Source organism: Oryctolagus cuniculus, chromosome 15, assembly GCF_964237555.1.
Source record: "Oryctolagus cuniculus chromosome 15, mOryCun1.1, whole genome shotgun sequence".
Taxonomy (NCBI): Eukaryota; Metazoa; Chordata; class Mammalia; order Lagomorpha; family Leporidae; genus Oryctolagus; species Oryctolagus cuniculus.
In genome coordinates, this window is record NC_091446.1 from 42840250 (window position 1) to 42865642 (window position 25393).

The 25393-nt window shown below is 40.4% G+C and overlaps 2 protein-coding genes and 1 long non-coding RNA gene across 5 annotated transcripts in view; 2 read left to right on the top strand and 1 right to left on the bottom strand.

The window, feature by feature from the left end:
* Window positions 1-25393, bottom strand: part of PTEN (phosphatase and tensin homolog) — a 153746-nt gene that overhangs the window by 121102 nt on the left and 7251 nt on the right. The window lies entirely within an intron of this gene.
* On the top strand, window positions 402-7323 carry LOC103351390 (uncharacterized). Its single transcript, XR_007910902.2, has 3 exons — window positions 402-850; window positions 5837-5908; window positions 6877-7323. It is a non-coding gene; the product is annotated as an uncharacterized lncRNA (long non-coding RNA).
* The window catches only part of ATAD1 (ATPase family AAA domain containing 1), a 74413-nt gene continuing 58391 nt past the window's right edge, over window positions 9372-25393 (top strand). The window contains exons 1-2 of one of the 3 annotated variants that reach the window (XM_051823327.2): window positions 9372-9555; window positions 10054-10114. Coding sequence is in view for 1 of the 3 variants with exons in the window: in XM_051823326.2 (XP_051679286.1) it covers window positions 11985-11998 (14 nt within the window). In the remaining 2 variants the exon portion in view is untranslated. Of the gene's footprint in view, window positions 9556-10053; window positions 10115-11886; window positions 11999-25393 lie in introns of those variants that run through there. The other 2 variants (XM_008270130.4, XM_051823326.2) reach the window with 2 other exon arrangements.

Sequence of the window (25393 nt, forward strand, 5' to 3'; positions counted from 1 at the left end):
CCTGTGAGGGGTAGTAGGGATTTGCTTTAGCTTATTTTCATAGAGAATAAAATGTTTGTGGGTATCCATGAGGACCCAATCAGAATTTTTATATGTGTTTGGAAGAAAGCACTGCATCATTTGAGTTACAGAGGCTGATTGCCAGGGAAAGAACCCGTGCTGTGTAGAGGGACAGTCTACAGAGAGCTGGGAGTCAGGGTTAGAAGAGCTGGGTATGGAGAGAGTGAGAGACACTAAGAACAGGACTTGTTGTGTGAATTTGCTGTTAGTCTTGGGGGGAGACCTAATAATCCAGTGACTGTGGTGGTCTGAGAGACCAGTAATCTCAATGATTACATCACAAACCTCAGGAGAGTTATCTCCCAGAGCAGTGTCTCCCTCCCACCACCCACCCCAGGACACAAACATCCCCTTGTGATGCAAAAAGGGGGCTTGGTTAGGAGTGGCATATTAGCAGTAACCAGGCCAAGGATGGGTATTCTAATATATGGGAATCTATTGATGCTCAACATATCATCTTCAAAGAGCTTAAGGGTCTGGTCCACCTGGGCCATGAGATATTTTCCAAGGAGAGTTTTTTCTGCATCTCTGCTTTCTATTTTAATGGAAAAGTGTGCCCTGTAAACTGAGGGGCGGAGATTGTGATAAAAGCCAAGGAAGATAGGGAGAGGCATATCTAGCAGTCCTTTGCAAGATTTCTATTTGTATTATTTAAAATTGAGAAGGTGAGATTGTGTTTTCAAAATGATCTATGGCAAGAAAGTCCTGTAGGGGAACCGGACAGGAGGCAGACAGGGCAGCAGTCAGGAGAAGCTGTATGAAAATCATCTTTTGGGTATTAGAGCTCAGGGTAAGTAGAAAAACCCAGAAAGGCACTCAAACACATGATCAACAAAATCACCCTGGAGGAAAATGTTCCTGTTCTGTTTGGATAGGGGGAATGGCAGCTTTCAAGAAGGGTCAGGACAAAATCATAGAGAAATCCAGGATCAGACTTTGGGGCAGTCTCACAGTTTTGTGAGCAGTCGTGTCTTCCTCTTCAGAGTCCTCTGGAATAGCACTGAGATGAAGAGCTGCGGGTGTCTTTGCTTGTGATCACCGCCTCTTTGGGGCTTCATCCTGGTTGTTATCTTCCTGGGTTGGGGCAACACTTAACCTGGAAAAGTGAACCCAGGAGGGAAATCCTGACAGTTTGGCAGCCATGAGTGTAGTTAAAAGGACCGACTAAGGCCCACTCCAGCTGCGGTGGGGTGGCTTTGGGTTGAGGGTTTTTATATAGACCCAATCCCTGGGGTTAATTTGTAATGGAGAAAGGTCAGGGTAGGGCTTTGGGAGGAAGCAATTTGTGAAACAGTAAAGGAGTTAGTGAGTCTGTGCCAATGCTAGAAGGTAGTTTCTAAGGGAGGAAGGTCAAGAGGGAAAATTGCCTGAAATGAAAGAGCAATCATACATGAATTCAAAAGGGCCAAGCTGGTGTAGGGGGTGTAGTGTGATGTGACATTGCATAAGACACAGTGGGAAGGGCAGAGGCCAAGCAGCTTTGGTTTGGGGCATGAGTTTTTTGAGATGATCTTAATGAGGCCATTTGCTCTTTTCCCCTTGCCTGAGGATTGTGAGCAACCGAGGATATGGAATGTCTAGGCTTATGGTTAAGGCAGTGAATATTCCCCAGGGGGAATCTGAGACATGAAAGCCAGTCCAGTATCTCTCTGAATGTAGGTGGGGAAGCCAAATTGGAGGATGATTTCCTCTACAAGAAAGGTTATCACTGTATCTGCTCTGATGAGCAAAGGGCAAGCCTCCACCCACCCGGAAAAGGTGTGTACAAAGACAAGTAAATACTTTATCTTTTTGACTGGAGGCAAATAAGTGAAGTCCATTGGCCAGTCTCCAGTCTCGTGCAGTAATTTGCCCTCTTGCCTGGTGGATTACAAAGGAGTAGGGTCTCAGATGATCATGGGGAAAGGCCTTTTGGCAAACGGAACATGATTGATTAAGTGCCAACAGAGAGGTTTCAAGACAGATAAGGTTAATCAATAAGATAGGAAAGCAGGAGAGTAAGAGGTCTGCTCCCTACATGAAATTGCTTGTGGAGGGAAGTGAGAAAGCCAAAGGTCTTTTTAGAAGTAATACCTGACCATTTTTAAGAAACTGGCCATCTTGAGTAGAGAAAAATCAGTCTTTTCTTTTGATGAGTATTAGGGAGGCTAGAAGGGAAATGCTAAGAGCAAGAAAGATGGCAGAAAGTGGGTCTAAGCAGCCCGGTATTTTGCTTCCCTGTATGCTTTGTTGTTTCCCAGAGCAAGGAAAGAGATTTTTCTTTGATGTCCCCTGCAGTGGAGGATGGCTACTTGCTGTGGGAGTGTTGCTTCCTGGAGTAGTTTTAAAGTGATGGTGCCAGGGCCGGCACTGTGGCATGGTGGGTTAACGCCCTGACCTGAAGTGCTGGCATCCAATGTGGGCGCCGGTTCTAGTGCCAGCTGCTCCTCTTCCTATCCAGCTCTCTGCTATGGCCTTGGATAGCAGTAGAAAACTTAGGCCCCTGCACCCACGTGGGAGACCGGGAAGAAGCTCCTGGCTTCGGGTCGGCGCAGCTCCATCCGTTGCAGCCAATTGTAGAGTGAACCAGCGGATGGAACACCGCTCTCTCTGTCTCTACCTCTCTGTGTAATTCTATCTTTCAAATAAATAAAATAAATCTTTAAAAAAAAAAAAGAATGAAGGTGCCATTGATGATGGAGGAGCCCTGAGTTGTAATATATCCTCTTTCTTGCCAAATGGGGCATGAGACCACATGAGATGATAGGTGTATTTGGAGTCTGTGTGTATATTTACTTGTAGACCTTTGCCCAGGGCAAGAGCTCAGGTAAGAGCCAAAAGCTCTGCATGTTGTGAGGTTGTGCCTGATGATTAAAGGATTTGACTCTAGGACAGTGTCGACAGTACCAATGACATTGCATGCCAAAGAAGAGGCATGGTTGAGCTCCCATCTATAAACAATGTGGGTGGGGGTAGGGAGGAGGCAGGTGGGTTTAGGTAAAGAGGACTCACAGATTTTGAGAAAGGAGCTTAGGAACTGATCAAGGATTTCATCACAATTGTTTTGGAGGTCTTTGGAGTCAATGAGGGTAGGAGTCAGAAGAAGGGCTGTTTTAAGAGAAGGGCATATTTGAGCCGGCGCCGTGGCTCAATAGGCTAATCCTCCACCTTGCGGCGCCGGCACACCGGGTTCTAGTCCCGGTTGGGGCGCCGGATTCTGTCCCGGTTGCCCCTCTTCCAGGCCAGCTCTCTGCTATGGCCAGGGAGTGCAGTGGAGGATGGCCCAGGTGCTTGGGCCCTGCACCCCATGGGAGACCAGGAAAAGCACCTGGCTCCTGGCTCCTGCCAGGATCAGCGCGGTGCGCCGGCTGCAGCGGCGGCCATTGGAGGGTGAACCAGCGGCAAAGGAAGACCTTTCTCTCTCTGTCTCTCTCTCACTGTCCACTCTGCCTGTAAAAAAAAAAAAAAAAAAAAAAAAAAGAGAAGGGCATATTTGGATTGTAATATTAGGATTCTATAGAAGGGTAGCATGAAAGGTTCATAAACTGGTAACCAAGGCTGGCACCACGGCTCAATAGGCTAATCCTCTGCCTGTGGCGCCAGCACCCCGGGTTCTAGACCCGGTCGGGGCGCCGGGTTCTGTCCCGGTTGCCTCTCTTCCTGTCCAGCTCTCTGCTGTAGCCCCGGAGTACAATGGAGGATGGCCCAAGTGCTTGGGTCCTGCACCTACATGGGAGAGCAGGAGAAGCACCTAGCTCCTGGCTTTGGATCAGCACGGCACATTGGAGGGTGAACCAATGGTAAAGGAAGACCTTTCTCCCTGTGTCTCTCACTGTCCACTCTGCCTGTCAAAAAAAAATTAAAAAAAAAAAAAAGCTGGTAACCAAAATCATGGACATGACATGGTGGGATAAAAGGGCCTGAACGGAATGTGAGGTATGTACAGTGAGATTTTGAGAAAGAACTAATTTTGAGCTTTCTAATATTAGCTGTGAAGCTATGGCAAGCTGCAGAAACAAGTTAGCCAGCCCAGCAGTTTCATCACACTGCTTTGAGAAATAAGCTACCAGGTGAATACAAGGGCCAGAAAACTGGGCAAGGAGTCCAAGTATGAAATCCCCCACTTTTGGGGGGGTAAAGATTTATTTATTTATTTATTTATTTGAAAGTAAGAGTTACAGAAGAGAAGCAGAGAGAGAGAAAGAGACAGAGAGACAGAGAATATCTTCCACCTGCTGGTTCACTCCCCAAATGGCTACAATGGCCAGGGTTGGGCCAGGAAGCCTCTGGACTCCTGGCCAGGAGCCAGGAGCCTCATCCAGGACTCCCACATGGGTGCAGGGGCCTTAGCACTTGGGCCATCCTCCTCTGCCTTCCCAGGTACACTAGCAGGGAGCTGGATCAGAAGTGGAACAACCAGGACTCAGACTGGTGCCCAGAGGGGATGCTAGTGCTGCAATCCACAGCACCAGCCCATGAAACTCCTTTTCATGTCTACATGTAAATGAAAGACTTTAAAGGGATTGTGGAGATAAAAGGCTGGGGCTGAAATGAGGGCCTTTTTCACCTGGTTGAAGGCCATCCTGATAGAGGCCAGAGATTCAAGGGGATTATAGAGGTTTTCAGAGGCTGCCTGATATGTATTTCTAGCTGTAAGACCTAATTGGGTATCCATACATGGAAGAAATTGGCCCATCCTAAGAAGTACAACAAGTTTGATTTTGATTGTGGAATGGGGATTGGTCAATTAAAGAGTTAGTCTTGGGTAAGCCCTCTGCATGTAGGTGTAATGTGTAATTCTAGACAGGTGTAGGTTTTATAAAAACTGACCCTTTTATCAAACTGAGCTTGATAAGTTTATTTTAAAAAAGATTCATGAGGCTGGCGTTGTGGTGATTCAGGTTAAGCTGCCTTCTGCAACACAAGCATCTAATGAGTGACAATGCAAGTCTGAGCTGTTCCACTTCTGATCTAACTTCCTGCTAAAATACCTGGGCAAGATGGCCCAAGTCCTTGGACCCTTACCACCCATGTGGGAGACCCCAATGAAGCTTCTGGCTCCTGGCTTTGACCTGGCCCAGCTGCAACCATTGCAGCCATTTGGGGAGTAATCCAGAATATAGAAAATATTTTTCTGTCTCTCCTTCTCTCTCTGTTACTCTGTCTTTCAAATAAGTAAATAAATATTTTTAAAAATTCACACATACTGTTTATTATATTCAAATAAAAACTGGTGGCAGAATGGGAAAGAAAATTCAAGTTCAAAAAGAACAAAGAATAGTGTGAATTTTTCCATAGTAAGAGAAGCCTATTTATGTTGTTTAGGTTTTGATGGATAATGAAGAGTATCAAATTATTGTGGTATTTATATTCCACTGGATACATTATAAAAATTCTACTTTTAAATGTTAAAGTTTACATTACAAAGAAATTACTTCATTTACAGCTCACATAACTAATTCCAATTCTAAAATGTGTAAGGAGAAAAAGTTTTTCCAAACCTTTTATGGGGAAAGCTAACAAAAATATTTAATGACATCTACTATAGCAAAACTTTCATACATGTGCATATAAAAACACATTGTATAGGGATATTCATGGAAATATTATTTAAAATAGCAAAAAAAGGAACATAAATGTCCATAAATATCTCTAAAAATGTGATATTTTTATAGGATAGAATATTACACCACAGGTTAAAATGAATTAGATCGTTTATCAACAGATACTGATTAAATCTGATCCTCAGATTATAGTGGGTACCTCATTCTGTCATTTGTCATTTTCCTCACAACAGAGCAACAAGTCCAGGAAGCAAAAAGTCTGTAAGCCATCACCTAAATCTTGGCCCTGAAGCAAAGAACTTTGAGTGAGTATACAACATGGTCACATACTTATGATCCATGGTTAGCTAAGGCAATAATGAGTACCCTGCTCTTTTAGAGAGGAGAGGGGAGATGGAAAGGGTCAAAGAACCAATTAGGAGGGAAAAGAATTTCTTTAATATTTATTTTAAATCTCTACGTGCCTGGAAAGAGGAAGTAAGACACTTAGTTATTTATACAGGAAGGCTCAATGGAGGAAATATAAGTGATCTAACAAATATCCAATAGTGCTTGTCTTAGCAAGCACTTAATTCTACAATAATAAAATCAAATCAGGAGTCCATTTCTATAAGAAGGCAAAATATATAATGCCCAGTAATAAAAATTAAGTTTCTTACCAAGAAGGCTGATGTTGTAGTATAGCAGGTAAAGCTGCTGCCTGCAACTCTGGCATCCCATATGGGCACCAGTTCATGTCCTAGATGCTCCACTTCTGATATAGCTCCCCGCTAATGGCCTTGGAAAAGCAGCAGAAGATGGACCAAGTGTTTGGGCCCCTGTTACCACGCAGATCTAGAAGAAGCTCCTGGCTCCTGGCTTTGGTCTGGCCCAGCCCTGGCCATTGTGGCCATGTCGAGAGTGAACCAGCGAATAGAAGATCTCTCTCTCTCTCTCTCTCTCTCTGTCTCTCCTGCTCTCTGTAACTCTTTCACACAAATAAATGAATCTTTTAAAAATTTCCTTACCTATTCATATGAATTTCATTCATGTCTTTTCATTTAAAGAAGTCTACCTAGGTTTTTAAATATTTTGAAAATTTAGCCCTATTTTGTCACTGACCACATTAAAATTAGTATTAATATAAAATGGGATGTATTAAGAGCAATAATGATGATAACTATCAATGTTTATTACTAGGTGTTTGTTGATAACATTTAAAAATGTATGGGGTCATTAAAAGGCATTTGTAGACTTATGAAGACACCTGACACATTTATATTTTCTCTCACAGGTCCCCACAAACTGCTTCTGTAAGGAGAGTACAGGGACACAATCATGCAAGTAATAACAATATTTACTGACTGAATATTAAGAATTTACAGGCATCAGCTACTTAAATACCCCTCAAGTATTACAATTTGACCCTACATAGCTTTTCTACCACAAGTACTAAAATTGTCCTTCTATAACATCTGAAGCTTTATTAGCATTTCTGAAATTTTCCACCCTCTGATGATATTTCTCCCTAAGAATCTAGAACACTGTAAGCATTCTTAAGCAGACCCATCCCATCAGTTCACCAGACATGCCTAGACAGATTCAAATCTCAGAAGTGAATTCAACCTACATGCAGGTACTTCTGCCAGAGGTTGTAAGAAGGAAGAAAGGAAATGTTACTGCATTAATTATGCTTATTAACCCCATATTGTACATGAGGAGTCTTCAAAAAGTTCATGGAAAGTACCTATTATGACAAAACTTTGTATGTATTTCAAACCTTTTTTGCATCAAAATAACCTTATTTTTCATTATATTTTCCATGAGCTTTTTGAACTACCCTCATATGTGAAAAGGTGATTCAGTGGAATTAAGAATTGTAGCCCTGGACAAAAAACTGGATTGCCATCTGTAAATATTTCTAACTTCTTAGAAGTTTACTACTTCCACACTATTTCATTCTTCTCCTTGGATCAGACTGATGATGTATTTCTAGAGTTAGACACTCTTTATGCTGATTTATAGCGAACACTTAACCTGAGTCTTTTTTTTTTCTTGCTTCTTTATCCACCATTCCCCAATATCATACTCTGTTAGGGGAGGTATTTATTGTGTATATTCAGATTGCAAATTCCTTTAGAGTCTATTTAGCATGCAGGTTAAAAACATGTCTCAAGGGGCCGGCGCTGTGGTGCGGAGGGTTAAAGCCCTGGCCTGAAGCGCCATATCCCATATGGGTGCTGGTTTTAGTCCCAGCTGCTCCTCTTCCCGTTCAGCTCTCTGCTGTGGCCTGGGAAAGCACTAAAGGTTGGCCCAAGTCCTTAGGCCCATGCACCCACGTGTGAGACCCAGAAGAAGCTCCAGGCTCCTGGCTTCGGATCAGTGCAGCTCCAGCTGTTGCAGCCAATTGGGGAGTGAACCAGTGGAATGAAGACCTCTCTCTCTCTCTCTGCCTCTCCTCTCTCTGTGTAACTCTGACTTTCAAATAAATAAATAAAAATCTTTAGTAAAAAGTCTCAAAAGCCAGTTTGCTGTGAAATTTGCCCTGTAATTTACCAGTTGTGAGGTGATTAACAAATTACTTAATCTCTCTGTACCCCATTGTCTGTATCTGTAAAATGGGGATAATAATTATTATTGTACCCACCTCATAAGGTTGTTATAAGAATTGAGTGGGGAGATATATAAATAAGTTTTGTTTGATGCAAAAATTTTTAAAATCCATGCATAGTTTTTTCACAATATGCATTATGAAATATTTTAATATAATCCATGAACTCTCTGAAGACCCTTCATACAAACAGATTTCAACATTGTTTTGCACCAGTATAAATTTACCTTTTAATTGCATTTTTCTACTTTTTGAAGCTCTTTTATAATCACTAAGAACAAGCCTGTAACACAGTAAGCACTATGGAAGTTAGCTGTACTGAGTACAGATACTAGAACTCACTCAGTTATACTTTCTTTGTTGCCATCTCTGACACCTTGTATATTGTTTAATATGTGATAAGCTTTCTGTAAATGCTGAATGAATGGTGATTAAGTATAAACAAGTACAATATAGGTTGTAAGAAAATAAGGATTGCTCTTTCTAGTTTGTAAGAGATTTTCTCCAGGGAGCTATCTAGGCCATGGGGAAGATGACAGCTCCAGAAGCTGGCCTCCACAGACAACTTTAAATGGGTGGGGGTGGGCAGAGATAGTCCTTCAAAACGTCCCAATAAAACAGAACTTTCAAAATAGTTGTGCGTCTTTTATTAGTTAATCTTATGCAATGCCAATGTTTTAGTTAAAGATTTCAACAGGTAAAGCCATTGCCAGCAATGCCAGTATCCCATATGGGTGTCGGTTCGAGTCCCAACTATTCCGCTTCCAATCCAGCTCTCTGCTATGGCCTGGGATAGCAGTGGAAGATGGCCTAAGACCTTGGGCCCCTGCATCTGCATGGGAAACCTGGAAGAAACTCCTGGCTCCAGCCATCTGGAAAGTTGGAAAGTGAACCAGTGGATGGAAGACACATTCTCTCTCTCTTTTTCTCTCTCTCTCTCTTTTTCTCTCTCTCTCTCTTTCCCTCTGCCTCTGCCTTTCTCTAACTCTGCCTTTCAAATAAATAAATGAATCTTAAAAAAAAAAATTTCAACTAAGCTGCATTTGCCTCTGAGTTAACTCTGAAGTCAATGCTTGGTATTGTGAGAATAATCCAATCCCATTTGAGCAGGCTTCTCTTAAGTCATAGGACCAACATTGTGACATGAGCAAGAATGCATACAATCTCTTAACTCTGCCCCACCCCTCCAATTCAAAGTTCTCTGTGGAGGCCAGCATCTGGAACTGTCATCTCCCCCATGGACTAGATAGCTCCCTGGAGAATATCTTACAAACTAGAAAAATGTTAGACTCAGCTGAACTGTGCAGAGAGCAAGCCAACACCGGCTCCCCAGGAACCAGCCTCATTCACAGTTGTCAGAAGGTACAGTAATATTTAGAGTCAAAACTTCATTTTTGCTTCAGTGAAGCTGTTTCTGTTTCTATTAAAGTCCTTAGAGGTGTGGGTGTATATATATATATATATATGTGTGTGTGTGTATATATATATATATACATATATATATGTGTATATATATATATATATATATACATAGAGAGAGAGAGAGAGAGAGATCAAGATCTATATATATAAAACTTTTCTACCTTTGTACTTCCCATAAGGCCTACAGCATTTTTCATATCAGATAAATATTCAGCTAAGCATTCATAAACTCAATGACTAAAAAACTACTCATTTTCTTCAAATACAAACATAAACATACAGCTACTACTTATCAAGTATATGATATAGTCCTGGAATAATAATGCCTATATGTTAATTTTTCATATCATGTTATATAAGCTTTTCTTCTTAAATCTTGGTATTGGATGTTATCTGGAAAGTCCTTAATCACTGTTTTCCTCTTTTGCTTCCCAAAAGGAACATGAACAGAGGAAGTGTCAGACTTAGTTAAGATTCTCTGCCCTGAAGGGGAACAAAGGTAGTATGCTATGAGGCCTTGCTAATTACCAACCAAACGCACTGATGCACCTTTCACCTCAGTTACAACATATCCAAATAACCAAAATTTCCTAGGATGTGGAAACTAAATTTTATTCAAAAGAGTAACTTTTCTATTTCAAATTAATTCTGATGAAATAATTTTCTTACATTTACTTTCCATTTTTTCTAAGATATAAGTGTCCAAATCATAACTGAGGTTTAATTTCATCGATTATCCTAATTAATTCTGGAACAATATAATGCTTTTATAAAACTCTAGTGTGGGAGAGAAAAATTACAATATTCTTATTCTAGAACTGGGTTCAGAAATAACCTTTTCATTCCTAAGGGAGTCAAACAGAGTTAATTCATGTCTTTTTGCCAAGAATGGCAAAAATGGCCTCAGCATGGCCCTGAGGAGAACAATATGGAGAGGCTGAATAGAAAGGGGAAGGCAGCATACAAGGGAGAGATGGGAGATGGAGATTGCTAAACGTAGACACTTCTCTCAAGGGTCAGCAGCTTCTTTAAATCCTACTGTGCTGATTAACCTAACTTCAGAGGGACAAAAAACTACAAGGAAGCAAAAAGAGAAAAGGGATCGGATGAGATGGAAAAAGATTACCAAAAGAGGGAGATTGGGGGAGGGGAGTGAGGAAAAGAAGTCCATCTGGTGGAGAGCAGTAGAGCATAACATGAAATTGCCTTAGGTACCAAAGTACCTAAGTCTAGAGTCTTCGCCCCACTTGAAACAACAGCCTGGTTCTAGCCCAGTTCCACTCCAATTGTGAAGACTTGTCCTTCTTTATGGATGGTCAAGAATTACTCGTGTTTCACTTATTATAAAATATGAATGTATTTAGAACTATTATTCTGCAGAATATGAACTCCTTTATCTTTCTTCTGCTCCATTCTATGTATTCAACACTATTCTTATTTCTTATATTTTAATAGGGTATATGTGAAATAAATGGACTATGATCTTCTAACCATAAGTTCTCTTTGAAGCAAGCTTATCAAAAAAATAAAAAAATAAAAAGAATTGGCCCAAGCAAGACCTTGGTCACTTAGCCTTGAGATTATTTACAGCAAACCATTAAACAAATGAATCAAAGGGTCTTGTGATCAATGAAGCAATAAATTAATTTAAAACATATATATATATATATTTGAGGTCTTATAGCTAAACAATACAAAATTATTTTTCTCTCTTAAACTAAGACTAGGCGGGGGATTATTTCTTTTTTTGTCTGGAATTTCAGCTAAATATAAGAAAAACTAGTAGCTAAATATAAGAAAAAGTAGTAACTGAATTGGCACAATATGTGTTGCCATAAAATCTTCTTATGAATATTTTGGCAACTGTCTTAGTCTTCTCAGGATACTATAACAAACATAGACTGGGTGGTACAAACAACGGAAATTTATTTTCTCATGGTTTGAGAGACTGGGAAGCCCAGAATCCAGGTACTATCTGATTTGGTTCTTGATAAGGGCTCTCTTTCTGGCTTGCAGAGGGCTGCCTTCTCTGATGTCCTCACAAGGAGGAAAGAGAGAGAAATAGGCTCTGTGCTATCCGTTCTTATAAAATCATGAATCCTATCATGAGGGCCCCATCTGCATGACTTCATTTAATGATAATTACCTCCCTAAGATCTCATCTCCAAATACCATTACATTGGTAGTTAGGACTTCAACTTCTGAATTTTGCAAACATGACATATTTCAGAGTAAGTACCCTGAATCTTGTCTTTGTTTTACTGACTGTAGCTATAAAATTTAGATGTAATGTATGGAACAGCTACTTGAGGACTCTGGAAGATAAAAAGTAGCAGATTAATGTGGGAAGAAGAACAGCATTCAAAACAATGATAAACCAGCAGTGAGTTTTTCATTTTTGTGTTTTCCCTACCAGAATCCTTTAATGCAGATGTATGATGGTCTGAAATTCTGAACAGGCATCAGGTCACAGAGAAAGTTACAGGAGTTGTGCTCAAGTTTCTCCTAATACTCAGAGAATATATTTGGAATCTGCCACTCTTTGTTCTTTTGTTCTCTGTTCTACAGTGCTCCAGGCTCCAGACCACCCTGCCAGCCCAATGGTGGCAATGATGGCAATGGCAGCGGGAGCCCGCACACTCCAACATCTATGAGGGATGGGAAATTTCTTCTATGGAAAAGATGGAGTTTCAGGATGATGGGTCAAATACAAGTTGCTTTTAGCCTTTATCTTTCCACTATGTGGCTCTAGATTCGAGACAATGGTGTAAGTCTAAAAAAGTATATAGCCAGAGCTGGCATTGTGGCATAGCAGGTAAAGCCATTGCCTGCAACACCAGCTGTCATGTAGGCACCAGTTTGCATCCTGGCTGTTCCACTTCCAATACAGCTCCCTGCTAATGGCCTGGGAAAAGCAGTGGGAGGTGGCCCAGGTGTTTGGGCCCCTGCCACACATGTGAGAGACCTGGAAGAAACTCCTGGCTCCTGAATTCAGCCCGGCTTAGTACTGGCTGTTGTGGCCACCTGGGTTGAAACAGAATGAAGACCTCTCTCTGACTCTCCCTCTCTCTCTCACTAATTCTTTCAAATAAAATAAAATAATTAAAACAAAAACCATGACAGAACAGGGTAACTAAAGCATTAGCTTTCTAGCCTTGAGACTGAAAAATGAAGTTCCAGGCACCAGAAAGTACAAGAGATGGAGAGGTGGGAATTCAGGAAACTTACAAAGTTGGTTATCAACTCTAGACCTCAAGCTGCACAAGAACAGATATGATCATAACAGCATATCAAATATTTGAGGGGCTGATGTTGTAGCATAGAAAATTGGACCACCACTTGATACACTCACATTCCATATCAAAGTGCCAGGGATCAAATCCCATCTCTGCCTCTGATCCAGTTTCCTGCTTATGTATTTGGGAGGCAGCAGATGAAGGTCTGGGTACTTGGGTTGCTGCCACCATGTGGAAGACCAGGATAGAATCCCTGCTGGATCCTGGCTCTGGCCAGGCCCAACCCTGCTGTTGTGGCCATCTGGAGAGTAAACCAGCAGATGAAAGATTTCTCTCTCTCTCTCTCTCTCTCCCCGTGTGTGGTGTGTGTGTGTGTGTGTGTGTGTGTATCTTTCTCTCCCATTCTGCTTTCCAGAAAAACAAATAATAAATCTTTCTTTAAAAAAAAGACTTTGAGACTGAACTAAAGAACAGACCACTACACAGGTCCTACTGAACATTTAATGATGGTACACAGAGGATAGATCCAAATATCAAAGCAAAGTCTTTGCAGACAGAATTGACACTGATACAACAACACAGAGAAGGTTCATTTGAACTTGTGGCCTCTACCCACAGGTCTATTACCGCTGAAGCAGAAGTATTAATATTCTCCATAGGATTTAAACAAAATCTGAAATCTTCCAGCATAACATTTTAAATGTTGGGACACAATTCAAAATTTTCCAGTGTACAAAGAACCAAGAAAATCTCAAGAGAATTAACAGAGCCCAATGATGAGATTACACAGATCCTGGAATTAGCTGATCAAGTCTTTAAAGTGGTTATTATAAAAGTGTACCAGAACTTAAGCAAAAATATTCTTGAAAGGAATACAAAGGAATAAGATATAAAGAATTAAATTGAAGGGGCGGCACTGTGGCCTAGCGGGGAAAGCCGCTTCCTGCAGTACTGGCATCCAATATAGGTTCAAGTCCTGGCTGCTCCACTTCCGATCCAGCTCTCTGCTATGGCCTGGGAAAGCAGTAGAAGATGGCCCAAGTCCTTGGGCCCCTGCACCCATGTAAGAAGACCTGGAGGAAGCTCTTGGCTCTTGGCTCCAGAACAGCACAGCTCCGGCTGTTGTGGCCAACTGGGGAGTGAACCATCAGATGGAAGACCTCTCTCTCTCTTTCTCTCTCTCTCTCTCTCTCTCTCTCTCTGCCGTTCCTTCTCTCTCTGTGTAACTCTGACTTTCAAATAAAATAAATAAGTCTTAAAAAGAATTAAATTGAAATTCAGAACTGAAAAATAGAATAACAGAAATAAAGAACACATTGAATGAACTCAGTCACAGAAAGGAGATGGCAGAAGAAAGACTCAACAAATTTTGAGGTAGACAATATAAATTGCCTGGACTGAAAAGCAGAAAGAAAAGTTATTGAGGAAAAAATGAACATCATCTCAGGGATGACTGGAAAAGTAGCAAAAGATCTAATATTCATGTTACTATGGGTTCAAGAATGGATATTGAAGCCACAATAAGATAATTTAGTATAGTGAAAATATTGAAAAATAATTGAAAATTCCAAAAATTTGGTGGAAAACATAACTTTACATGTTAAATAAACTTAGCAAACTCCAAGAAGGATTAATTCAAAGCAATCCATGCCCAAACACGTCAAAATCAACCTGCTGAAAATTAAAGAAAAAAATTCTTGATAGCAGATACAAGGAAAAAAAATCACATTACTATAGAAGAAAAACAATTTGAACGACTACAAATTTCTCATCTGAAACAATGAAGGGTGGAACAACTTAAAGTGCAAGAAACAAAATGAAGCAAAAATATGTCAATCAAAATACTATATCTCACAAAAACATAACTCATGGATGAAGTTAAACAAATTCTCAGACAAGGAAAATAAAGGGAATTGTTAACAGATCTACTCTAAGGAATTACTAAACAGAGGGAAATGTCATCATAAGGCAAACTGAAACATCAAGACTCTTGGCTTTGGCCTGGTCTAACTCTGGCTGTTGCTGGTATTTGGGAAATGAAGTAGTGGGTGGAATATGTCTGTCTGTCTGTCTATCTCTCCCTGTGTCTGTCTCTCTCTCTCTGTTTCTCTGCCTTTCAACAAATATAAATACTTTAAAAAAAAAAAAAAAAAAAGCACTAGAGCACTAGCTGAATCAAGAAAGTATGTACTAGGGAAGAGATAGGCACTTAGATCGGTGGAACAGAATAAACAGCCCAGAAACAGACCCATATAAATGCTGACAATTGGTTTTCAGCAAAGGCCCAAAGGATTGTCTTTTTCAACAAATGATGCTGTCCCATAAAAACATGAACTTTAATTTTTCATACTTTATATTAATATTAATTCAAAATGCATTATATATCTAAATGTAAAATATAAAATATACAACTTTTAGACAGAATCCTTGGAGAAAATCTTAATGACCTATCATTGTGCAATGATTCCTTATATAATACAAAAAGAAAAAAATTATAAATTTGACTTCATCAATATTTAAAATTTTGCAAAAGGAGGATGGGGAAAAGATTCTTAATGGGAATCATTAAGGGAGCAGTTGGAGAAGGGAAATGAATTTTTTTTTTTTTTTTGACAGGCAGAGTAGACAGTGAGAGAGAGAGAGAGAGACAGAGAGAAAGGTCTTCCTTTTGCCGTTGGTTCACCCTCCAATGGCCGCCACGGCTGGCGCGCTGTGGCCAGCGCACCACGCTGATCTGATGGCAGGAGCCAGGTACTTCTCCTGGTCTCCCATGGGGTGCAGGGCCCAAACACTTGGGCCATCCTCCACTGCCTTCCCGGGCCACAGCAGAGAGCTGGCCTGGAAGAGGGGCAACCGGGACAGAATCTGGTGCCCCGACTGGGACTAGAACCCGTTGTGCTGGCACCGCAAGGCGGAGGATTAGCCTAGTGAGCCACGGTGCTGGCCAAGAGAAATGAATTTTAATGCACAATAGAGTAACAAGAATTGACAACATCTAATTGGATATTTCTTTTTCCAAAAAGGATTGATATATTTATTTGAAAGACAAAGTTAGAGAGAGAGAGAAGGAATATTCATCTGCTGGTTCACTCCCCAAGTGGGCTCACCAGGTTGAAGCCAGAAGCCAGGAGCTTCATCTGGGTCTCCTACTTGGGTGGCAGAGGCTCAGGCACCTGGGCTATCTTCTGCAGTTTTCCCAGGCACATTAGCAGGGAGCTGGATCAGAAGTGGAGCAGTGAGGACACAAACAAGCACCCACAGGAGATACCAGTGTCACAAATAGTAGATTAACCTGCTACACCATGATGCTGGTCTCCTAACTGTATATTTCAAAATAGCTTAGAGAATTTGGAATGTTCTCAACATAAACAAATAATAAATGTGTGAGGTGATGTATATGCCAATTACCCTGATCATTACACATTACATACATGTATTGAAATATGACATTGTACCCCATACATTATGTGTTACTCAAAAATTTTAAATGGGGCAGGATTTAGCTGAACAGTTCAGACACCAATTAAGATGTTCTTGTTTCCCATTAGAGTAACGGGGTTTGATGCCCTGATAAATCTCCTGACTCCAGCTTTCTGTTACTGCAGACCCTAGATGACAGTGGTGATGATTCAAATGGTTGGATTCTTGCTAGCCACATGGGGGACCTTGATTGTGTTCCAGCTCTTTGCTTTGATCTGGTCCAGTTTCAGATGCTGTGGGCATTTGGAGAGTAAGCCAGCAGATGGGAATTCTCTCTCCCTCTCTCTCTGCCTTTCAAATAAATTAAAAAATTAATTTAAATATATTTAAAAATGTGTGTGTGGGGGTACTTTACAAAAGGCATTAGTAACAATAAATAAAAAGACAAATTATAAACAAAAAATTTGCAAATTTTTTTAAAGATTTATTTATTTGAAAGTCAGAGTTACACAGAGAGAGAAGGAGAGGCAGAGAGAGGTGTTCTATCTGATGGTTCACTCCCCGGTTGGCTGCAATGGCTGGAGCTGCGCCGATCCAAAGCCAGGAGCCAGGTCTCCCACGTGGGTGCAGGGGCCCATGAACTTGGGCCATCTTCTACTGCTTTCCCAGGCCATAGCAGAGAGCTAGATCGGAAGAGGAGCAGCCAGGACGAGAACCAGCGCCCATACAGGATGCCGGCACTTCAGGCCAGGGCGTAAACCTGCTGCATCACAGTGTCAGCCCCAAAATTTTGCAAATTTAATCTCCAAGAAAGTCTTTATATCTAGAATAGAGGAAAACTTATGGAAATCACACATCTGACGACATTCTGTGTAGAATATATAAAGAATTCTAAAAACTCAACAGTAAGAAAACAAACAACTCAGTTTAAAAACAGGCTAAATACTGAGCAGGCATTTTTCTAAACTAGATAAATGAATGGCAAATAAATTCATGAAACAGTATGTTAATACTATTAATCATATGGAAAATTCCAATTAAAACCACAAAGAGGGCGCAGGGGAGTTGGGTGTAGCAGTTAAGATACTGTTTGGGATGCTAGTGTCCCATATAGGAGTGCCTGATTTGAGCCCCAGTTCCACTCCTAACTCCAGCTTCCTGTTACTGTGTACCCTGGGAAGCTCAAAAGTAACTGTGTCCCTGCTACCTATGTGACACGAGACCTAAATTTGACTTCTGTCTCGTTGTTTTGATATGACTCAGCCCTGACTGTTGCAGGCATATGGGAGATATTTCTCTTTCTCTCTCTCTCTCTCTCTCTCTCTCTCTCTCTCTCTCTCTCCTTTCCCCCCTCCCTTACAAATAAATTAAAAACCAAAAACAATCAGATACCTATTGGAATAACTGAAGTAAAAAATACTGATAATACCAAATGCTGGTGGGATGAAGAGCAAATGGACTGCTGATACAATCTTGTAGAAATACAAAATGGCACAGACACTGTGAAAAACAGTCTAACAATTTCTTATAAAGCTAAAAATATCCTTGTTACATAATCTAGCAGTTCCACCCCAAGGTGTTTATCCTAAGGAAGTACAAAACTTCTATCCAGAGAAAAATCTTTAGACAAAGTTTATGGCAGCTCTATTCATAATTATCCAAAACTAGAAACAATTTTAATGTTCTTCAATGAATGAGTGAAAAAACTGTGCTATATTTATTCAATTGAATACTAACTTGTAATAAAAAGGAATGAACTCTTGATATATATAATATCTTTGATGAATCTCAAACATATTATGCTAGTAAAAGAAGCCAGTCTCAAAAGCTTTCATCCTGTATGATTTTATTTGGCATTCTCAAAAAGACGAAATTATAATGACAAAGAATACATCGGCTGGCGCTGCGGCTCACTAGGCTAATCCTCCACCTTTCGGCGCCAGCACACCGGGTTCTAGTCCCGGTCGGGGTGCCGGATTCTGTCCCAGTTGCCCCTCTTCCTGTCCAGCTCTCTGCTGTGGCCAGGGAGTGCAGTGGAGGATGGCCCAAGTGCTTGGGCCCTGCACCCCATGGGAGACCAGGATAAGTACCTGGCTCCTGCCATCGGCAGCGCGGTGCGCTGGCCACGGCGGCCATTGGAGGGTGAACCAACAACAAAGGAAGACCTTTCTCTCTGTTTCTCTCTCTCACTGTCCACTCTGCCTGTCCAAAAAAAAAAAAGGAATATATCAGTGGTTTCCAGGTGTTGGAATGATTGAGAGGGCACAACTGCAAGGGGGTTATAGGGTGTTTTTTTCTTTTTGGGGTAATGCAACTGTTCTGTATTCTGGTTGTGGTAGTGCCTATATAAATCTATTCTGGTTAAAATTCATAAAACTGTGCAAACATATAGCATGTCCTACTATATGTTAATTCAAAAATAAAATGCAAATATGATGTGTTGCTGTTGTAATATTTGAAAATAATTTTAGCAGAGTAAGTGCATATAAAAAATTAAAATTTGGAGGCATTAAGTCCACCTCACTTGTATATGTACTTGAAATATAAAATGCAACAATGTCTCACTTCATTCTAAGCAAGACAAAATGTAGTCTTGTTTAGAATGAAGTGAGATACTGTTTCCAGTTAACATTTTGTATTCTCACATATCAAATGTATAGTAACACAGAAGATATTTTCTAATGGTGCTTTAGTAAAGTCTGGAAGCTGCAGAACCAATAGCTATAATTCAATCATGCTTTTCTTACCTTTAAGCCATAACAGTCCATATTAAAAAAGCTTTAAAATGGTTAAAAATTGTTTTTATCAATTTATTTTTACTTTTTCTGAAAGGCAGACAAACACATAGGGAGAAAAAGAGATTTTTCCATATGCTGGATCACTCCTCAAATGTCCACAACAGCCAGGGTTGGGCCAGGCCAGAGCTAGGTGTCTGGAACTTAATTTGGGGCTCCACATGGGTGGCAGATACCAAAGTACCTGAACCATCAGTTCCCAGGGTGTGAATTAGCAGGAATAAGAATCACAAGCGGAGGAGTCACGACTCAAACCAGGCATCTGATACAGAATGCAGGTGTCCCAAGTGGTGTCTTAAGCACTGAGCCAAATGTCTGTCCCTCGAATTTTTTTAAATTTTAGAACAGGGCATTATGAGTTTGAACCCAGGTTTTTAACTAGACAACTTGGTTTAAATCCTGGTTCTATCTGACCTTCAGCAAACTACTTTATCTTTCTGGGTCTCAGTTGCCTGATCAGAACAGTAACTACTACACAGGATTGTTATGAGAATTACATGACCTAATATATATAAAGCACTCAGAGGAGCGGCTGGCATATAATAAGCATTACTAAAGTGTTTATTAAATAAAATATACTCAGTTGTTATTCATTTGTCAGTCACAATACCTAGTATGTATGCCATGTGTCATAACTGATTAAATACACAAATTATGCCTGTGTGATTCACATGGAATTTTACCAATTATTAATTAGCTAGATGAAGATTTTATTGTAAGATTTTGTACTTGAGTCTGTCCCTAAAAACTGTGACAGGTACAGCATGCACTACCAAGGCTATGGCTATAGTTATAGTGAAGAAGATGAAGAGGCTTCAATGAACAGCAAATTCAATAGGTATAAAAAGATAGGTGCCAGCAAAAGGAAGCTAGTTTGATCCTGAAGTGTGTTGATAAATTTATAGTACCCACACTGGTTACTATTGAATACATATATATTATGTATATTCTAGATTCTAGATTCACACTTAATTTAGCTAAACAGACTTAATCTATGTAGTTCCACTAGCAAGATAAAAGTTCTAGGCAAAAAGACATAGGCCCAGAAATAGGAACTAAAACTGGAGTCCTCTGGATATGGAAAGGGCTATCGGAGCAGTTAGTGAATTCCATGTCATCAGTAATGTTCAAATAAGCTCAACCGACATTTAATGTGACAATATGATTATACTACCAAAGTCATTTCCTAGTGAATATTGTATCTGCCTCAGATCCTTTACATTCATTATCTTCAATCCTCTCACCAACACTATAATGCAGACATCTTCATAGATTATAAAGATGAGGTTATTAAGGCCCAGAGGGGTTAAATAAATTGTCCCAAATATACACTTACTAAGTGGCCAAGCAGTGACTTGATCCAGGTCCTCTAATGCCATAGCACATACACTTTCTACAATTCTACATTGCCTTTGGTGGAAGATTCAATGACATTTAATTTTCCTTTTGATCAGTCCTGAGAGTCTGTGATTTGTTGAAATTTTATCCTCCTAGAAATGTATCCAGGTCTTCCCTAACAATTTCTATAACACTGGAGCATGTGTCTTTCTCAAAGAAAAAGATGGTATGTGTCTTAATCTTTCTTGATGCTGGTTTGTTATTTCTATGAGAGTTACATGTTCCAAGCTGACACACCACTCAGTATCTAAACAGAAGATGGAATTAACAATAAAGTGGACTGTGCAGAAAGGTATGAAGTTTCATACTCCTGAGTTAACTTTCTAGAGAGTGATATTTAAAAACAAACAGGGGCCAGTGCTGTGGCACAGCTGGTTAAAGCCACAGCCTGTAGTACCGGCATCACAGATGGGCACCAGTTCGAGTCCCAGCTTTTCCACTTCAGATCCAGCTTCCTGCTAATGCCCCAGAAACCAGCTAAGGATGGCCCAAGTCCCTGGGCCCCTGCACTAATGTGGGAGACTCAGAAGAAGCTCCTGGTTCATGGCTTCAGCCTGGCCCAATCCTGTCCTTTGTGGCCATTTTAAAAAGGAGTGAACCAGTAGATGGAAGATCTCTCTCTGTCTCTCCTTCTCTCTCTATGTGTAACTCTGCCTTTCAAATAAATAAATCTTTAAAAAAAAAAAAAAAGAGGTAAAATGTTTTTTCTGTTGATGAAAGCAGTAAAGGAACACATATGCAGTGATAAATCATGTCCTTATCTCTCTGTTCTTTTTCCCTAATTCTCAACTAAAATATGACTCATAAGAATCTACATGATTGTTTTCAGAATGTGTTACAGTAATCTCTCATCAACTGAGAGTGCAGATGGTTACATTCCTGAAAAGTGCCATGTTAGATAAAATCATGCTTGGAAAGCTCAAGAAAATTGGGAATTTACAAGAGAATGAAACAATGAAATTAGTAACAAAGCAGAAAAGATTGTCTCCCTCAGTTGTACATGAGCTCATCTTCTGAAAGTCATGATCTGCTGTGACAGATGGGTTTATTTCATAATATTTATACTTTTTTTCCTTAAAGTTTTTGATCCAGCCCTTACTATGTGTATTGATACTTAATGCTTACAATTGCTTTCTTGCTGGTATCATTTGTTCAGGTTTTGGAAGCATTCTTTGTAGTCAGTTAGTCCTTCCACAAATGAAGAGCACGATTTTTCTGGGTGTAGTTTTGTATTGTTATCTTCCACTCATTATCTGTGGAGAGTGGAAGGTGGAGGTGGGGAGAACAGACCTCTTCTACCTTCATTATATCATAGATGTGACCATAAGGCTGGGGTGGAGGTGGGGATGAGAGTAGGGATAACTGAAGTTAAAAAAGTCTTTGTTGGGGCTGGTGCTGTGGCGCAGAGGGTTAAAGCCCTGGCCTGTAAGCACCAGCATCCCCTATGAGCACCCTGCTGCTCCTCTACCTATCCAGCTTTCTGCTAGGGCCTGGGAAAGCAATAGAAGATGGCCCAAGTCCTTGGGCCCTGCACCCACATGGGAGATCTGGAAGAAGCTCCTGGCTCCTGGCTTTGGATCAGCATAGCTCCAGCCATTGTGGCCATCTGGGGAGTGAATCAGCAGATGGAAGACCTCTCTCTCTGTCTTTACTTCTTTCTGTAACTCTATCTTTCAAATAAATGAAATATATCTTTTTTTTTTAAAAAAAAGGCCTTACTTTAAAGGATGTAACCTCAAACATATAAACATAGACATCTCAGACTTTAAAAAGTATATAAATATAAAACCATATTATAATGAAACCATGGCTGATGAAATGGTGGTTGACTAAAGATTATTACAGAAATCTTCATAATGTCCTAATTTTTGAAGATTTATTTATTGATTGAAAGGCAGAGTTACAGAGAGATGGACAGACAGAGAAAAAGGTCTTCCATCTGCTAGTTCACTCCCTAGATGGATGCACTGACCAGGGCTGGGCTGGGCTGAAGCCAGGAGGCAGGATCTTCTTCCAGGTTTCCCATGTAGGTGGCAAGGGCCCAAAAAATTGGGCCATCTTCTGCTGCTTTTCCTAGGCCATCAGCAAGGAGCTGGACCAGCAGTGCAGTACCTGAGACATGAATGAACCAGTACCCATATGGGATGCTGATGTCACAGGAGTCAGCTTTACCTGGTATGCCACAACGCCGGCCTGTAATATTCTAATTTTTAAAATATATTCCCAAATCTAGAGTTCAAATTTAGCATTTTTTTGTTGGGTTCCAAAGGGAATGAAAATCTGAACAAAAGGTCCTTCACACTCAGGTCAGAATGAATCATAGAATCATAGAATTACAAAATTGGCTGGACCATCTCAATTTCAGAGGAAGAAATCCAGGAAAGCTATCTGACATGTGACAGGTCATAGTGCTACCCTGTTCTCCCATTTAGTGCTGTCATAATCTAGAATTTCTCAAATACTATATGAACACTAAATAAAATATTAATTTATAAGTAAATATTTAGCATTATATTACCTAAGTATTATAATAGTATGATAATATATAAGGCTTATATTATACTACTCATGTAATATTATAGTATAATAATACTTAGTAATGGTAAGTAATACAATAGTTATTTAATACTGAATTAAAACAACAATAATCTTCATCCTGGATGCTTTAAAACATTTATTGGGTAGAGTGCATATTTGTTCTTCACCTTCCTGATATGCTATACCCTGTATTTGGTAAAGAAATAGATATGTGGGACAATCATTAAAATAGAGTGTCATGGACCCCCCCACCTGCCCATGGAATGGGGAGAAAATGGTAGACACTTGTACAGATTTTCTAATTGTCTTTTCTTTTTGGCTTATGAATATGGGTTCAAGTATTGGAATCTTTGTCACTCACTAAACTGAAGAAATGTGATTATTCATCAAACTACAATCTTATGTTTCATGGCTTTACACTATTCAGTTAGACTTCTTTACCTATTTATTTCAGAGTCTCAAGGAAGGGTTGAGGGAAGAGAGGAAGAAGATTCTTTTTTTTTTTTTAAAGATTTTATTTATTTATTTGAAAGTCAGAGTTACACAGAGAGAGGAGAGGCAGAGAGAGGTCTTCCATCCGATGGTTCACTCCCCAGTCGGCTGCAACAGCCGGAGCTGCGCTTATCTGAAGCCAGGAGCCAGGAGCTTCCTCCAGGTCTCCCAAACCAGTGCAGGGGCCCAAGGACTTGGGCCATCTTCCACTGCTTTCCCAGGCCATAGCAGAGAGCTGAATCGGAAGCGGAGCAGCCAGGACTAGAACCGGCACCCATATGGGATGCTGGTGCTTCAGGCCAGGGTGTTAACTTGCTGCGCCACAAGCGCCAGCACCACATCCTCCCCCCCCCCGCCCCCTTTTTAAAGATTTTATTTAAGAAGATTCTTGAATGTTAGCCTGTGATGAAAACATGACAGACTACGGAAAGGCAGTCTTGCTGGCATAAGGAGGGTTAAGTAATGGATTGACTGGAAGGTAGAAGATACAACACAGTCCAGTAAGAGGCTGCAGAGGCTCAAGAAAATCTAGACAGAATTCTAAAGCTGCTTTTGGTCTGCTAAGAATCATCAATACCTTTTTATAAAACACCCTAAGGAAAGAAAACATTGTTGGGAAGTCAGCCTTTGTCTCCTTTCCTATCCTATTCTCTTTTCTGATCTCTCATTAACCTGAGAACTCAGAAGACATAAAGAAATGGGTGTGTGCATGCCTCTGGCACTGGGTCTTACTTTGGCATTCAAAACTCTCAGATTGTGCAGCTATTTAAACTTAACAAGCAGCAGGCTAGAAAATAGAAAGGTTTGTGAAACTCTATCGGATATACTATTTTGAAGTTGAATGGAAATTTCAGCTCTGCCAACTTAGTATACTTAATTTGTTTCCTGTACTTCTGGAACTCAAATTACAGGCGTCCCCCCCCCCCCCATCCCTTTGTTTTGTTTTTCTGGTTCCAGAAACAATGACAATAAAAAGGGAGGACAGAGAGATCCTGGCACTGGCTTGTCAGGATACTACTGCAAGGCCTCTCTAGGTGAAAGAAAAAGGCTCAGTAGTTATTTCATTTTAAACACCTAAAATTAGCCAGTTTTGCCCTTGCCTTTACCTTTGAAAGGTGTGCAGTCAGGCCCTGGAAAGGATATATCAATTCTTTTGCTTAGGAAACTACTTCCAATTTGGGGAATGTTTCTATGAATTATACTATAGCAATCAAAAATATAGGTGTTGTGCTCAAATAATTTTATGTGAAGAATAACAGGTCTGATGTCTTGATAGCCCCCAAGGATAATCATAACGTTGTAGTTTTCAGACAATAGGTAAGATATGCCAAGTATTGACTTTTGAAATCTCAAGTCTGGTTCAGCATCTCACTTTCATCTATTGAACTAATTTCTCTTTCTTGTACAAAATCCACTCAGCGACCCAAGTAAGGAAGATATCTCTAAGCAACTAATGAAAAATGGAATGGATCTTTAGCTTCAAAAAACAGTAACAGTTATATGATAACTTAAATTGTTATAAAAATGTTTTAGTCTTTTTTAATTTTGCATATATTATATTTTATTAACATCACCTGAGTTTTTTTGCAGAAAGATATGATACTCAGTTATTTGGTTTCAAAAAATGTTTTAGTCTTTAGAACTACATGACAGCATGGACTGTAAGCTCATTAAGTGGCTGAAGGGCTGGCACCGTGGCTCACGTGGTTAATCCTCCACCTGCGGCGCCAGCATCCCATAGGGATGCCGGTTCCAGTCCTGGTTGCTTCTCTTCCAGTCCAGCTCTCTGCTGTGGCCCAGGAAGGCAGGGGAGGATGGCCCAAGTGCTTGGGCGCCAGCACCGGCATTGGAGACCAGGAAGAAGCACCTGGCTCCTGGCTTCAGATCGGCGCAGCTCCA